Raw genomic sequence first — 14,874 nt, 5'->3', positions numbered from 1 at the left:
GTCCCCACAATTTGGGGGAGGGGGGCACACCCATGGACCCCAAGAGGGGACCCCACAATTTGGGGGGGGGTCACACAGTGGGGGGGGGCACCCATGGACCCCAAAAAGGGTCCCCACAATTTGGAGGGGGGGCACCCAGGGACCCCGGGGGGGGGTCGCACAGTGGGGGGGGGCACCCATGGACCCCAAAAAGGGTCCCCACAATTTGGGGGGGGGGCACCCAGGCCACCCACAGGGGGGGTCTCAGGTATTTGGGGGGTCCCGGGGGGGTCTCAGGTGCCTGGGGGGGGTCCCGGGGGGCTCCAGGTGAGTCCCAAGGGGGAGGGGGGTCTCATGGGGGGGTCAGTCCTGGGGGTCTGGGGGGTCCAGGGGGTTTGGGGGGGGTCAGGAGGATCTGGGGGGGGGGGTTGGGAGGGTCAGGGGGGTCCCAGGGGTTTTGGGGGGTCAGGGGGATTTGGGGGGGGGGTCAGGGAGGATCTGGGGGGGGTTGGGGGGGTCAAGGAGATTTGGGGGGGTGTCAAGGGGGGTCTGGGGGGGTTGAGGGAGTCAGGGGGGTGTTGGGAGGGGGGTCCTGGGGGTTTGGGGGGGTCAAGGGGGGTTCAGGGGTTTTTGGGGGGTCGGGGGGGTCGGTGGGATCTGAGGGGGGTTCTGGGGGTTTGGGGGGGGTCAGAGAGGATCTGGGGGTTTGGGTGGGGGTCAGGGGATTTGGGGGAGGGTCAGGGGGTCCTGGGGGTTTGGGTGGGGGTCAGGGGGATTTGGGGGAGGGTCAGGGGGTCCTGGGGGTTTGGGTGGGGGTCAGGGGGATTTGGGGGGGGGTCAGGGGGGTTCTGGGGGTTTGGGTGGGGGTCAGGGGGATTTGGGGGGGTCAGGGGGTTCTGGGGGTTTGGGTGGGGGTCAGGGGGATTTGGGGGGGGGGTCAGGGGGGTTCTGGGGGTTTGGGTGGGGGTCAGGGGGATTTGGGGGGGGTCAGGGGGTTCTGGGGGTTTGGGGGGGGTCTCAGGCACCCGGGTGGGTTCCGGGGGGGTCCCGGGGGGGTCCCGGGGGGGGTCACTGCTCGTTGGGGTTGGGGTTGGCGTCGGGGTACTTGGTGAGGTCAAAGGTCAGCACTTTGCTGATGACGCAATCGCCTTGCTGGGGGGGGGAGGGGCACAAGTTGGGGAGGGGGGGGAGAGAAATGGGGGAGGGGGGGGTCGGTTAAATCCCGGCCTTCTGCCCCTCCCCCCCCCCCGGGGGGATTTCTGACCCCTCCCCCCGGGGGAGAATTCCCCCCCCCCTCCCCCCATTTCACCCCTCCCCCCACCCCATAACACCCCTCCCCCCCCATTTTGGGGGGAATTTATGATCCCCCCTCCCCCCCCGGAGCCAATTCGGGCCCCCCCGGGGGATGTGAGACCCCCCCGGGGGGTTTTCTGACCCCCCCAAAAGGGATTTGACACCCCCCTCCCCCCCAGTTTGGGGGATTTCAGGACCCCCAGGGGGATTTGCCCCAAATTTGGGGGATTTGTGACCCCCCCAGGGGGGTTTCCCCCCAGTTTGGGGGATTTCAGGCCCCCCAAGGAGGATTTGCCCGAGGGGGGTATTTTTGGGGGGTATCTGGGGGGGCTCCAGGGGTCCCTGGGGGTATCTGGGGGGTGGGGTGGGGCACATTTTGGGCTATTTGGGGTTTATTTGGGGAGTGTTTGGGGCACCTCAGGATATCTGGGGGGGGGGGATTGGGGTATTTTGGGGGGGGTCTGGGAAGGATTTGGGGTATTTTGGGGGGATTTTGGGGGCCCCTCGGGGGATTTGTTCAGATTTTGGGGGGTTTTCTGGGTTATTTTTGCTGCTTGGGGGGGTTTGGGGGGAGCTTGGGGGGGTTTTGGGGGTATTTGGGGGTTTTTGGGGGGTGATTGGGGGGGTATTTTGAGGTCCCTCAGATTCTTTGGGGGGGTTGGGGGGGTATTTTGGGGGGGTTTTTGGAGGGGTTTGGGGGGGGGTTGTGACCCTGGGGGGGATTTTGGGGGGATTTGGGGGGTCCTGGGGGCACTTTAGGGGCACCTCGGGGGGTTTGAGGGTGTTTTTGGGGTATCTTGGGGTGTTTTGGGGGTTATTTTGGGGTTATTTTGGGGTATCTTGGGGTGTTTGGGGGTTATTTTGGGGTTATTTTGGGGTATCTTGGGGGGTTTGGGGGTTATTTTGGGGTATCTTGGGGTGTTTAAGGGTAGTTTGGGGGTACCTGGGGGTATTTGAGGGGGCATTTTGGGGGTACTTTGGGAAGGTATTTTGGGATTATTTTGGGGGCACCTTGGGGGATTTGAGGGTATTTTGGGGGTGACTCAAACTATTTAGGGTGGTTATTTTTGGGGTTATTTTGGGGGTACCTTGGGGTGTTTTGGGGAGTATTTTTGGGGGATATTTTGGGGGTCTCTCAGGGCGACTTTGGGGGTGTTTTCGGGGGGGTACCTCGGGGTATTTTTGGGGGTATTTTGGGGGTCCCTGAGGGTGATTTTGGGGGTGTTTTGGGGTGGGTACCTCAGGGTATTTTGGGGGGTATTTTGGGGGTCCCTCAGGGTGATTTTGGGGTGTTTTTGGGGCTGTATTAGGGGTGTTACCTCGGGGTATTTCTGGGGATATTTTTGGGGTCCCTCAGGGTGATTTTGGGGGTGTTTTGGGGGTGTTTTGGGGTGGGTACCTCAGGGTATTTTGGGGAGTGTTTTTGGGGATATTTTGGGGTCTCTCAGGGTGTTTTTGGGGGTGTTTTGGGGCTGTTTTGGGGGTGTTACCTGGGGTATTTCTGGGGATATTTTGGGGGTCCCTCAGGGTGATTTTGGGGGTGTTTTGGGGTGGGTACCTCAGGGTATTTTGGGGTCCCTCAGGGTGTTTTGGGGGTGTTTTGGGGGTGTTTTGGGGGTGGTTTTGGGGTGTTTTGGGGGTGTTTTAGGGGTGTTACCTCGGGGTAGACGCCGATGAGACTCTGGGCCTTGGTGTAAAACTCCTCCTTGAGGGAGATGAACGATGGCCTGGAAGTTGGCAGCCGACTGCTCCTTGATGTAATTGGCCACCTGCCACCCCAAACACAGCAGGGACCCCAAAACCAGTCAGGGGACCCCAAAATCCATCAGGGAACCTCAAAATTCATCAGGGGGCCCCAAAACCCATCAGGGAACCCCAAAACCAGTCAGGGGACCCCAAAACACGTCAGGGGGGCCCAAAACCCAACAAGGAACCCCAAAAAACAGTCAAGGGGACCCCAAAACCCATTGGGGGACCCCAAAACCAGTCAGGGGACCCCAAAATCCATCAGGGAGCTCCAAAATCCTCCAGAGAGCCCCAAAATCCATCAGGGGACCCCAAAACCCATCAGGGGACCCCAAAACCAGTCAGAGGATCCCAAAACCCATCAGGGGACCCAAAACCCATCAGGGGACCCCAAAACCCATTGGGGGAACCCAAAATTCATCAGGGGACCCCAAAACCCATCAGGGGGCCCCAAAACCAGTCAGGGGACCCCAGAACCCATCAGGGGACCCCAAAACCAGTCAGGGAACCCCAAAACACATCAGGGGGCCCCAAAACCAGTCAGGGGACCCCAAAACTCATCAGGGGGCCCCAAAACCAGTCAGGGGACCCCAAAACACATCAGGGGGCCCCAAAACCAGTCAGGGGACCCCAAAACTCATCAGGGGACCCCAAAACACATCAGGGGAACCCAAAATTCATCAGGTCCCCCCAAACTGGGGAGTTTCCCCAAACCAGGGAGGGTCCCCCCCACACTGGGGAGGGGTCCCCCCAAACTGGGAGTGCCCCCACACTGGGAGTGTCCCCCAAATCAGGGAGTGCCCCCCACACTGGGAGTGCCCCCCACACTGGGAGTGCCCCCCAAACTGGGAGTGCCCCCCACACTGGGAGTGCCCCCAGACTGGGAGTGTCCCCCAAACTGGGGAGGGGTCCCCCCACACTGGGGAGGGGTCCCCCCACACCGGGAGGGTCCCCCACACTGGGGAGGGGTCCCCCCCACACTGGGAGTGCCCCCCCACACTGGGAGGGTCCCCCACACTGGGAGTGTCCCCCACACTGGGGAGGGGTCCCCCCCACACCGCGAGTGCCCCCCACACTGGGAGTGCCCCCCACACTGGGAGGGTCCCCCAAATCAGGGAGTGCCCCCCAAACTGGGAGTGCCCCCCACACTGGGAGTGCCCCCCAAACTGGGAGTGTCCCCCCAAACTGGGAGTGCCCCCCACACTGGGAGTGTCCCCCACACTGGGAGTGCCCCCCAAACTGGGAGTGCCCCCAGACTGGGAGGGGTCCCCCACACCGGGGGGGTCCCGGGCCCACCTTGCCGATGTTGGTGTTGTCCAGGGCGGCGTCGATCTCGTCCAGCACGAAGAACGGGGCCGGTTTGTAACTGGGGGGGGGCCAAAAATGGGCTGGGACCCCCAAAAACGGGGCCTGGGGGGGGCAGGGGGACACCCCTGGGGGTCCCAGTTCCACCAGTCCCTCCCAGTGTCCCCCCCCAAACCCCCACGGTGACCCCCCCCAAAGGAGGAGCAGGGGGGGCCCGGCAGAACCTCGGGGGGGTCCCAGTCCCACCCAGTCCCTCCCAGTGCCCCCCAAAAGGGGGTCAGGGGGGTCTCAGGGGTTTGGGGGGTCCCAGTCCCACCCAGTCCCTCCCAGTCCCTCCCAGTGTCCCCCCAAAAGGGGGTCAGGGGGGTCTCAGGGGTTTGGGGGGGTCCCAGTCCCACCCAGTCCCTCCCAGTGTCCCCCCAGTGCCCTCCAGAAGGGGGGTCAGGGGGGTCCCGGGGGTTTGGGGGGATCCCAGTCCCTCCCAGTGTCCCCCCAGTGCCCCAGGGGAGGGTCAGGGGGGTCCCAGGGGTTTGGGGGGATCTCTGGAGGTCCCAGTTCCACCCAGTGCCCTCCCAGTGCCCCTCAGGACTTTGGGGTGGCCCCAGGGGTTTGGGGGGCTCCCAGTTCCCCCCAGTGCCCCCCGAGGAGGACGAGGAGGGTCCCAGGGGTTTGGGGGGCTCCCAGTTCCCCCAGTGCCCCCCAAGGAGGACAAGGGGGGTCCCAGGGGTTTGAGGGGCTCCCAGTTCCCCCCAGTTCCCCCCAGTGCCCCTCGAGGAGGATGAGGGGGGTCCCGGGGGTTTGGGGGGCTCCCAGTTCCCCCCAGTGCCCCCGAGGAGGACGAGGGGGGTCCCAGGGGTTTGGGGGGCTCCCAGTTCCCCCCAGTGCCCCTCGAGGAGGATGAAGGGGGTCCCGGAGTTTGGGGGGCTCCCAGTGCCCCCGAGGAGGATGAGGGGGGTCCCAGGGGGGGTCCCAGTTCCCCCCAGTGCCCCCCAGTTCCCCCGAGGAGGACGAGGGGGTTCCCGGGGGTTTGGGGGGCTCCCAGTGCCCCTGAGGAGGACGAGGGGGGTCCTGGGGGTTTGGGGGGGCTCCCAGTTCCCCCCAGTTCCCCCCCAGTGCCCCCCAGGGGGAGAGTCAGGAGGGCTCCCAAGGGGTTTGGGGGGCTCCCAGTTCCCCCCGAGGAGGACGAGGGGGTCCCGGGGGGTCCCGGGGGGGTCCGGGGGGGTCCCGGGGGGGCCCGGGGGGGTCCCGGGGTGCCCCCACCTGTGGATGGCGAAGAGCAGTGCCAGGGCAGCCACGGTTTTCTCGCCCCCCGACAGGTTGTCCATGGGCCGGAACCGCTTCCCGGGGGCCACGCAGTTGTAGTTGATCCCGTCCAGGTACGGCTCCTCCGGGTTCTCGGGGCCCAGGAACGCCTGGGGGGGGCACGGGGGGGGGCACAGGGGGGTCAGGGGGGGTCACAGGGACGGCTCCTCGGGGTTCTCGGGGCCCAGGAACGCCTGGGGGGGCACAGGGGGGTCAGAGAACACATGGGGGGGTCACTGGAGGGTCAGGGGGGGTCACAGGGGGGGGCACAGGGGGGGTCAGGGGGGGTCACAGGGACGGCTCCTCCGGGTTCTCGGGGCCCAGGAACGCCTGGGGGGGCACGGGGGGGTCACAGGGGGGCACTGGAGGGTCAGGGGAGGTCAGGGGGGGTCACAGGGGGGACACAGGAGGGGTCACAGGGGGGGTCACAGGGGGAGGTCACAGGTCCAGCTCCTCAGGGTTCTCAGGGCCCAGGAACGCCTGGGGGGGGTCACAGAACACATGGGGGGGGTTACAGGAGGGCACTGGAGGGTCAGGGGGGGTCACAGGGGGACACAGGAGGGGTCACAGGGGGGTCACAGTCACAGGTCCGGCTCCTCGGGGTTCTCGGGGCCCAGGAACGCCTGGGGGGGGCACGGGGGGGGTCACAAGGGGGTCACAGGGGAATTTGGGGATGTTTGGGGGTCACAGGGGGGGTTGGGGGATGTTTGGGGGGTCACAGGGGGGGTTGGGGGATGTTTGGGGGGTCAACAGGGGGGGGTTGGGGGATGTTTTGGGGGGTCACAGGGGAGTTTGGGGGATGTCTGGGGGGGTCACAGGGGGGGGTTGGGGGATGTTTGGGGGTCACAGGGGGGGGTTGGGGGATGTTTGGGGGGGTCACAGGGGAGTTTGGGGATTGTTTGGGGGGTCACAGGGGGGGTTGGGGGATGTTTGGGGGTCACAGGGGGGGTTGGGGGATGTTTGGGGGTCACAGGGGGGGTTTGGGGGATGTTTGGGGGTCACAGGGGGGGGTTGGGGGATGTTTGGGGTTTCCCCGGGGCCCCGAGAGGAGAAAAGGGGCACTGGAGACACGGAAGGGACACGGAAGGGACATGGAAGGGACACGGAAGGGACACGGAAGGGACACGGAAGGGACATGGAAGGGACATGGAAGGGGACACGGAAGGGACACGGAAGGGACACGGAAGGGACACGCTGGGGACACGGAAGGGTCTGAGGGGGCGAGGCCCTGGGGGAGGCCCCGGGGTGGCCCCAAAAACCCTCGTGTAAGGTCAGGGGTGGGGCCAGGTGAGCCCTGCCCAGGTGTGCCAGCTCCATATAAGCTCTGTACAGGTGTGCCAGCCCTGCCCAGGTGTGCCAGCTCTGTATGAGCTCCATACAGGTCTGCCAGCCCTGTACAGGTGTGCCAGCCCTGCCCAGGTGTGCCAGCCCTGCCCATGTGGGCTCTGCCCAGGTGTGCCAGCCCTGCCCAGGTGTGCCAGCCCTGCCCAGGGTGTGCCAGCTCTGTATGAGCTCCATACAGGTGTGCCAGCTCCATATAAGCTCTGCCCAGGTGTGCCAGCCCTGCCCAGGTGTGTGCCAGCTCTGTATGAGCTCCATACAGGGTGTGCCAGCTCCATATAAGCTCTGCCCAGGTGTGCCAGCCCTGCCCAGGTGTGCCAGCTCTGTATGAGCTCCATACAGGTGTGCCAGCTCCATATAAGCTCTGTACAGGTGTGCCAGCTCCATGTGAGCCCTGCCCAGGTTGTGCCAGCCCTGTACGAGCCCCCCCCCAGGTGTGCCAGGGCGGTGCCAGGTGTGCCAGCCCTGTGCCAGCCCCCACCAGGTGTGCCAGCCCCCCCCAGGTGTGCCAGCCCCCCCCAGGTGTGCCAGGGCAGTGCCAGGTGTGCCAGGGGCGGTGCCAGGTGTGCCAGCCCTGCCCAGGTGTGCCAGCCCCGCCCAGGTGTGCCAGCCCCCCCCCAGGTGTGCCAGGGCAGTGCCAGGTGTGCCAGGGCGGTGCCAGGTGTGCCAGCCCCCCCCAGGTGTGCCAGGGTAGTGCCAGGTGTGCCAGCCCCCCCCAGGTGTGCCAGCCCCGCCCAGGTGTGCCAGGGTAGTGCCAGGTGTGCCAGCCCCCCCCCAGGTGTGCCAGCCCCGCCCAGGTGTGCCAGCCCTGCCCAGGTGTGCCCAGCCCCGCCCAGGTGTGCCAGCCCCCCTCAGGTGTGCCAGGGCAGTGCCAGGTGTGCCAGGGCGGTGCCAGGTGTGCCAGCCCCCCCCAGGTGTGCCAGCCCCGCCCAGGTGTGCCAGGGGTAGTGCCAGGTGTGCCAGCCCCCCCCAGGTGTGCCAGCCCCCGCCCAGGGTGTGCCAGGGTAGTGCCAGGTGTGCCAGCCCCCCCAGGTGTGCCAGCCCCGCCAGGTGTGCCAGCCCCTGCCCAGGGTGTGCCAGCCCTGCCCAGGTGTGCCAGCCCCCCCCAGGTGTGCCAGGGCAGTGCCAGGTGTGCCAGCCCCCCCCCAGGTGTGCCAGCCCTGCCCAGGTGTGCCAGCTCTGTATGAGCTCCATACAGGTCTGCCAGCCCTGCCCAGGTGTACCAGCCCTGCCCATGTGGGCTCTGCCCAGGTGTGCCCAGCCCTGCCCAGGTGTGCCAGCCCTGCCCAGGTGTGCCAGCTCTGTATGAGCTCCATACAGGTGTGCCAGCTCCATATAAGCTCTGTACAGGTGCGCCAGCTCCATGTGAGCCCTGCCCAGGTGTGCCAGCCCTGTACGAGCCCCCCCAGGTGTGCCAGGGCGGTGCCAGGGCAGTGCCAGGTGTGCCAGCCCCCCTCAGGTGTGCCAGCCCTGTATGAGCCCTCCCCAGGTGTGCCAGCCCCCCCCCAGGTGTGCCAGGGCGGTGCCAGGCAGTGCCAGGTGTGCCAGCCCTGTGTGAGCCCCCCCAAGGTGTGCCAGGGCGGTGCCAGGTGTGCCAGGGCAGTGCCAGGTGTGCCAGCCCCATATGAGCCCCCCCCAGGTGTGCCAGGGCGGTGCCAGGGCGGTGCCAGGTGGGCGCTGTGCCCGCCCCCCTCACCTGGGCGCTGCTGTTGCGGGACAGGGCCTTGTAGATCTCGTCGATGTTGGTGGCCACGGCCTCGAAGCAGGAGTTGAAGCGGTCGAACCTCTCCTTCTTCATCTGCTCGAACGCCTGCTTCGCCTTCTTGGCGCGTTTGCGGGCGGCCTCGAACTCTGCGGGCACGGGGGGGCATCAGGGGGGGGCCCATGGCCCCTTGGACCCTCTGCGGGCACGGGGGGGCATCAGGGGGGGCTCCGTGGCCCCTTGGGACCCTCTGGGGGCCACGGGGGGGCATCAGGGGGGGGCTCGTGTCCCCTTGGCTGGAGTCACACACGGGGGGACATCAGGGATGGCCCCGTGTCCCACTCTCTGAGCTCCACACATGGGGGGACATCAGGAAGGGCCTCGTGTCCCCTTGGTTGGAGTCATGGGGGGGCATCAGGAAGGGCCTCGTGTCCCCTGTGCCCCCTTGGCCCCTCTGGGGGCACGGGGGGGACATCAGGGACGGCCTTGTTTGGCTGGAGTCACACCACGGGGGGACATCAGGGATGTCCCACGGCCCCTCGTGTCCCCCCTGTCCCACTGGCTGAGCTCACACACTGTCCCTGTGTCCCCCCAGCCCGTGTCCCCCGTGTCCCAGTGTCTGAGGTCACACACAGGGGACCTCAGGGATGTCCCAACGGCCTCCTGTGTCCCCTTGGCTGAGGTCACACATCGAGGGGACCTCAGGGATGTCCCACGGCCCCCCGTGTCCCCTTGGCTGAGCTCACACACTGTCCCTGTGTCCCCCCCCATCCGTGTCTCCCCCGTCCAAGGTCTCCTGGAGCCTGTCCTGGACCCTCTCCCGTGTCCCCCCATTGTGTCCCCCCATCCAGTGTCTCCTGGAGCTCATCCTGTCCCCTGTCCCCTGTCCCCCCCATGTCCCCCCATCCATGTCTCCCCGTCCAAGGTCTCCTGGAGCCTGTCCTGGACACTCTCCCGTGCCCCCCTCTGTGTCCCCCATGTCCCCCCCTCTGTGTCCCCCCATCCAGAGTCTCCTGGAGCTCGTCCCAGACGCTCTCCCATGTCCCCCCCAGGTTCCCTTGCCTCTGTGTCCCCCCATCCGTGTCCCCTCTCCCGTGTCTCCCCGTCCAAGGTCTCCTGGAGCTCATCCTGGACGTTCTCCTGTGTCCCCCCCCTCTGTGTCCCCCCCCTGTGTCCCCCCATCCAGAGTCCTCCTGGAGCTCGTCCCAGACACTCTCCTGTGTCCCCCCCATCTGTGTCCCCCCATCCGTGTCCCCCCATCCATGTCCCCCTTTCCCGTGTCCCCCCATCCATGTCCCCCCCATGTCCCCCTGTTGGTGTCCCCCCATCCATGTCCCCCCATCCATGTCCCCCCCATCCATGTCCCCCCCATCCATGTCCCCTCTCCCATGTCCCCCTATCTGTGTCCCCCTTTCCCTTGTCCCCCCATCCTTGTCCCCTCCCTGTGTCCCCTCTCCCGTGTCCCCCCATCCATGTCCCCCCATCCATGTCCCCCTTGGTGTCCCCCCGTGGGTGTCCCCACCCTGTGTCCCCTCCCCCGTGTCCCCCCATCTGTGTCCCCTCCCTGTGTCCTCCCATCCGTGTCCCCCCCATCCATGTCCCCCTCTCCCATGTCCCCCCATTGGTGTCCCCCCATCCCTGTCCCCCGTGTCCCCCCCCCGTGTCCCCCCATCCGTGTCCCCCCATCCGTGTCCCCCCATCCGTGTCCCCCCCGTGTTACCCCCCGCGTCCCCCCCCAGTTCCCCCCCCGTGTCCCCTTTCCCGTGTCCCCCCGTGTCCCCCCCGTGCCCCTGTCGCTGCCCCACCATCCGATGTCTCCTGGAACTTGTCCCTGACGCTCTCCAGTTTCTCCATGGCCTTCATGTTTGGGGCCGCGATCCTCTGCAGGACGCTCTGCTGCTCCGTGAGGCGCTGCTGCAGCGCCGACATCTCCTGGCGGATCTCCTCCTCCGCCTGCGCGTCCTGCGGGGCGGGGACACGGGGTGGGGCAAAACGGGGCGGGGCAAAACGGGGCGGGGCAAAACGGGGCGGGGTTAAAACGGGGCGGGGTTAAAACGGGGCGGGGTTAAAATGGGGTGGGGTCAAACGGGGCGGGGCAAAACGGGGCGGGGCCGTCAGGGCGGGGTCAAACGGGGCGGGGCCGTCAGGGCGGGGCAAAACGGGGCGGGGCCATCAGGGTGGGGACAAATAGGGTGGGGGCCCTGTCAGGACGGGGGACAGACGAGGCGGGGCTCTGTCAGGGCGGGGTCAAACAGGGCGGGGTCCATCAGGGTAGGGCCAAACGGGGCGGGGTTTGTCAGGGCGGGGCCAAATGGGGCAGGGCACACTCAGGGGTGGGGTCCCCATCAGAATGGGACAAACGGGGCGGGGCACGGTCACTGTGGGGAGAAACGGGGCGGGGTCCATCAGGGCGGGGACAGACGGGGGCGGGGCTCTGTCAGGGCGGGGGCCAAACGGGGCAGGGCCAAATGGGGCGGGGTCTGTCAGGGCGGGGACAAACGGGGGGGTCTCCATCAGGGTGGGTCTGTCAGGGGCGGGGCTCCGTCAGGGCGGGGGCCAAATGGGGCAGGGCACACTCAGGGGTGGGGCCAAATGGGGCAGGGCACGGTGTAGGGGCGGGGCCAAATGGGGTGGGGTTCTGTCAGGGGTGGGGCCAAACAGGGCAGGGCATGGTGAAGGGGCGGGGCCACACGGGGTGGGGCACACTCAGGGGTGGGGCCAAATGGGGCAGGACAGGACAACGCCCACCGGGGAACCCCAGGTGGGGCGTGACCTCAGTTGGGTGGGTGTGGCCTCCATTTGGGGGTGTGGTTTCCATTTGGGGGTGTGGCATTAGTCACACGGGTGTGGTCTCAGGTGTGGGTGTGGCCTCCATTGGGGGTGTGGCATTAGACAAGTGGGTGTGGCCTCAGTAAGTGGGAGGGGCCAGAAACAAACGAGAGTGACTCCAGAAAGGGGGAGGAGTCAGTGGAAATGGGAGGGGCTGGGGAGTGGGAGGGGCCAGAAAGAAATGGGAGGGGCCATAGCAAGTGGGTGGGACCAGAAGCAAATGGGAGGAGCCCCAGCCAGTGGGAGGGGCCAGGTGGGAGTGGGAGGGGCCTCCACATGTAGGGAGTCTGAATGAAATGGGGGCGGGCCCCAATGAGTGGGAGGAGCCTCAATGAGTGGGAGGAGCCAGGAGGAAACAGGGGGAGGGACCCCCATGAGTGGGAAGGGCTGGAAAGAAATGGGAGGGGCAGAAGTGGGAGGGGCCTAGGGAGTGGGAGGGACCAGAAGGCAGGGGGGTGTGTCCCAAAGGTGTGGGTGTGTCTCCAAGGGGGTGTCCCAAACAGGGGGGTGTGTCCCCAAAGGGGGTGTGTCCCAGAGGTGTGGGTGTGTCCCAAACAGGGGGTGTGTCCCCAAGGGGGGTGTGTCCCAAAGGTGTGGGTGTGTCCCCAAAGGTGTGGGGTGTGTCCCCCAAGGGGTGTGTCCCCAAGGGGTGTGTCCCCAGAGGTGTGGGTGTGTCCCAAAGGTGTGGGTGTGTCCCCAGGGTGTGTCCCAAGGGTGTGGGTGTGTCCCCAAAGGTGTGGGTGTGTCCCCAAAGGGTGTGGTGTGTCCCCAGGGTGTGTCCCAGAGCTGTGGGTGTGTCCCTAAGTGTGTGTCCCAAAGGGGGTGTGTCCCAAAGGTGTGGGGTGTGTCCCCAAAGGTGTGGGTGTGTCCCAGAGGTGTGGGTGTGTCCCAGAGGTGCAGGTGTGTCCCCAGGGTGTGTCCCAGAGGTGTGGGTGTGTCCCCAAAGGGGGTGTGTCCCCAAGGGTGTGGGTGTGTCCCCAAAGGGGGTGTGTCCCCAAAGGGGTGTGTCCCCACCTTGAGCTCCTCGGGCAGGTCGCTGTAGTCGATCTCGATCAGGGCCTCGCGGGCGTAGAGGCTGGAGCTGCGCTGGGAGCTGCCCCCGGGCTCCTCCCCGGCCCCGCCGCCCTGGGGGGACATTGGGGGTCACAAGGGTCAGAGGGGGTCACACAGGGGGTCACAGGGGGTCACACAGGGGGTCAGAGGCTGGAGCTGCCGCTGGGAGCTGCCCCCCGGGCTCCTCCCCGGCCCCGCCGCCCCTGGGGGGGGACATTGGGGGTCACAAGGGTCAGAGGGGGTCACAACAGGGGGGTCACAGGGGGTCACACAGGGGGTCAGAGGCTGGAGCTGCGCTGGGAGCTGCCCCCGGGCTCCTCCCCGGCCCCGCCGCCCTGGGGGGGGGACATTGGGGTCACAAGGGTCAGAGGGGGTCACACAGGGGGTCACAGGGGGTCACACAGGGGGTCAGAGGCTGGAGCTGCGCTGGGAGCTCCCCCCGGGCTCCTCCCCGGCCCCCGCCGCCCTGGGGGGGGACATTGGGGGTCACAGGAGGGGTCACAGGGGGTCACGGGGGGGACACAGAGGGGTCAGGGGACATCGGGGGTCACAGGGGGGCACAGGGGGTCACACGGGGTCAGAGGCTGGAGCTGCGCTGGGAGCTGCCCCCGGGCTCCTCCCCGGCCCTGCCGCCCTGGGGGGGGTCACAGGGGTCAGGGGTCAGGGGTCAGGGGGGGTCAGAGGCTGGAGCTGTGCTGGGAGCTGCCCCCGGGCTCCTCCCTGGCCCCGCCGCCCTGGGGGGGGACATTGGGGGTCACAGAGGGGTCAAAGGGGTCAGGGGACATCAGGGGTCACAGGGGGTCACACTGGGGGCACAGGGGGTCAGAGGCTGGAGCTGCGCTGGGAGCTGCCCCCCAGACCCACCACCCTGAGGGGGACACGGGGGGATCAGGGGACATGGGGGAACACGGGGGGATCAGGGGGATATGGGGGAACACGGGGGGATCAGGGGGACATGGGGGGGGACACGGGGGGATCAGGAGGACATGGAGGGGACATGGAGGGATCAGGGGGACATGGGACCAGAATAACATGGAAGGTCCATGGGGACATGGGGGGGCCATGGGGGGGACAGGGGGGGCTGTGGTGGAGCCCCACTCCAGGAGACAGGCTGAGCTCTGTGACACCCCAGCTGGGGTGACAGGGGTGGCCCAGGGGGTGTCAGGGGTGGCCGGGGGTGACAGGGGTGGCCCAGGGGGTGACAGGGGGTGGCCCAGGGGGTGTCAGGGGGTGGCCCAGGGGGTGTCAGGGGGTGTCAGGGGTGGCCCAGGGGGGTGTCAGGGGTGGCCCAGGGGGTGACAGGGGTGGCCCAGGGGCTGTCAGGGGTGTCCCCGAGCCCCCCCTCGGATCCCCCCCCACCTCCTCCTGGCTGATGTCGTCCATGGAGCCCCTGGCCAGGGGCAGGCGGATGTCCTGCATCTTGCAGGCCTGCAGCAGGTTGTGGCGGGTCGCTGCGCTTCTGCTCCAGCTTCGTCTCGATGGCCGTCACCTCCTTCTGCAGGTGGGTCATCTCCCTGGGGGGGGGGACACCCAGGGGGTCAGGGACACACCCAAAGGGGGGAGGGACACACCCAAAGGGGTCAGGGACACACCCAGGGGGAGAGGGACACGCCCAGGGGGGGAGGGACACACCCAAAGGGGTCAGGGACACACCCAGGGGGAGAGGGACACGCCCAGGGGGGGGAGGGACACGCCCAAGGGGGGAGGGACACACCCAAAGGGGTCAGGGACACACCCAGGGGGTCAGGGACACACCCAGGGGGAGAGGGACACACCCAGGGGTCAGGGACAGGCCCAAGGGTGAGGGACATGCCTTGATGGCCGTCACCTCCTTCTGCAGGTGGGTCATCTCCCTGGGGGGGGACACCCGGGGGTCAGGGACACACCCAGGGGTCAAGGACACACCTGAGGAGGGAGGGACACACCCAAGGAGGGAGGGACATGCCCAAGGTTCAGGGACACGCCCAAGGAGGGAGGGACACGCCCAGAGAGTCAGGGACACACCCGGGGGTCAGAGACATGTCCAAGGAGGGATGGACATGTCCGGGGGTCAGGGACACACCCAAGGGTGGAGGGACACACCCAAGGGGGTCAGGGACACACCCAAGGGTGGAGGGACACACCCAAGGGGGTCAGGGACATGCCCAGGGCTCAGGGACACACCCAGGGGGAGAGGGACACGCCCAAGGGGGGAGGGACACACCCCCAGGGTCCAGAACCCCCCCCATGGACCCCCAGCTGGGCCTGCAGCCCCTTAGAGCCCTCCATGGGAGTTAGCCCCACCCCCAATCCCTTAGCCCCACCCCCAACCCCTTAGCCCCACC

General features: G+C 67.2%; 1 protein-coding gene and 1 long non-coding RNA gene across 2 annotated transcripts in view; one reads left to right on the top strand and one right to left on the bottom strand.

Moving 5' to 3' along the window:
• Positions 1-905: 905 nt before the first annotated feature.
• Positions 906-14,874, bottom strand: part of LOC127463960 (structural maintenance of chromosomes protein 1A-like) — a gene marked incomplete at its 5' end in the record, with an annotated part of 44,906 nt that continues 30,937 nt past the window's right edge. The window contains 10 exon segments of the mRNA XM_051773994.1: positions 906-1,131; positions 2,930-2,989; positions 2,991-3,041; positions 4,315-4,384; positions 5,584-5,735; positions 8,663-8,817; positions 10,474-10,630; positions 12,512-12,622; positions 13,910-13,996; positions 13,998-14,064. Of these exon segments, the coding sequence (XP_051629954.1) occupies positions 1,048-1,131; positions 2,930-2,989; positions 2,991-3,041; positions 4,315-4,384; positions 5,584-5,735; positions 8,663-8,817; positions 10,474-10,630; positions 12,512-12,622; positions 13,910-13,996; positions 13,998-14,064 (994 nt within the window).
• LOC127463959 (uncharacterized) lies at positions 6,902-7,338 on the top strand. The gene is made up of 3 exons (XR_007901103.1): positions 6,902-6,927; positions 7,026-7,097; positions 7,279-7,338. It is a non-coding gene; the product is annotated as an uncharacterized LOC127463959 (long non-coding RNA).

Source organism: Manacus candei, unplaced genomic scaffold (assembly GCF_025592945.1).
Source record: "Manacus candei isolate 608988 ecotype Guabito, Panama unplaced genomic scaffold, ASM2559294v1 h1tg000183l, whole genome shotgun sequence".
Lineage (NCBI taxonomy): Eukaryota > Metazoa > Chordata > Aves > Passeriformes > Pipridae > Manacus > Manacus candei.
Note: the sequence above shows the minus strand (reverse complement) of the source record. Positions and strands in the feature narration are given on the sequence as shown.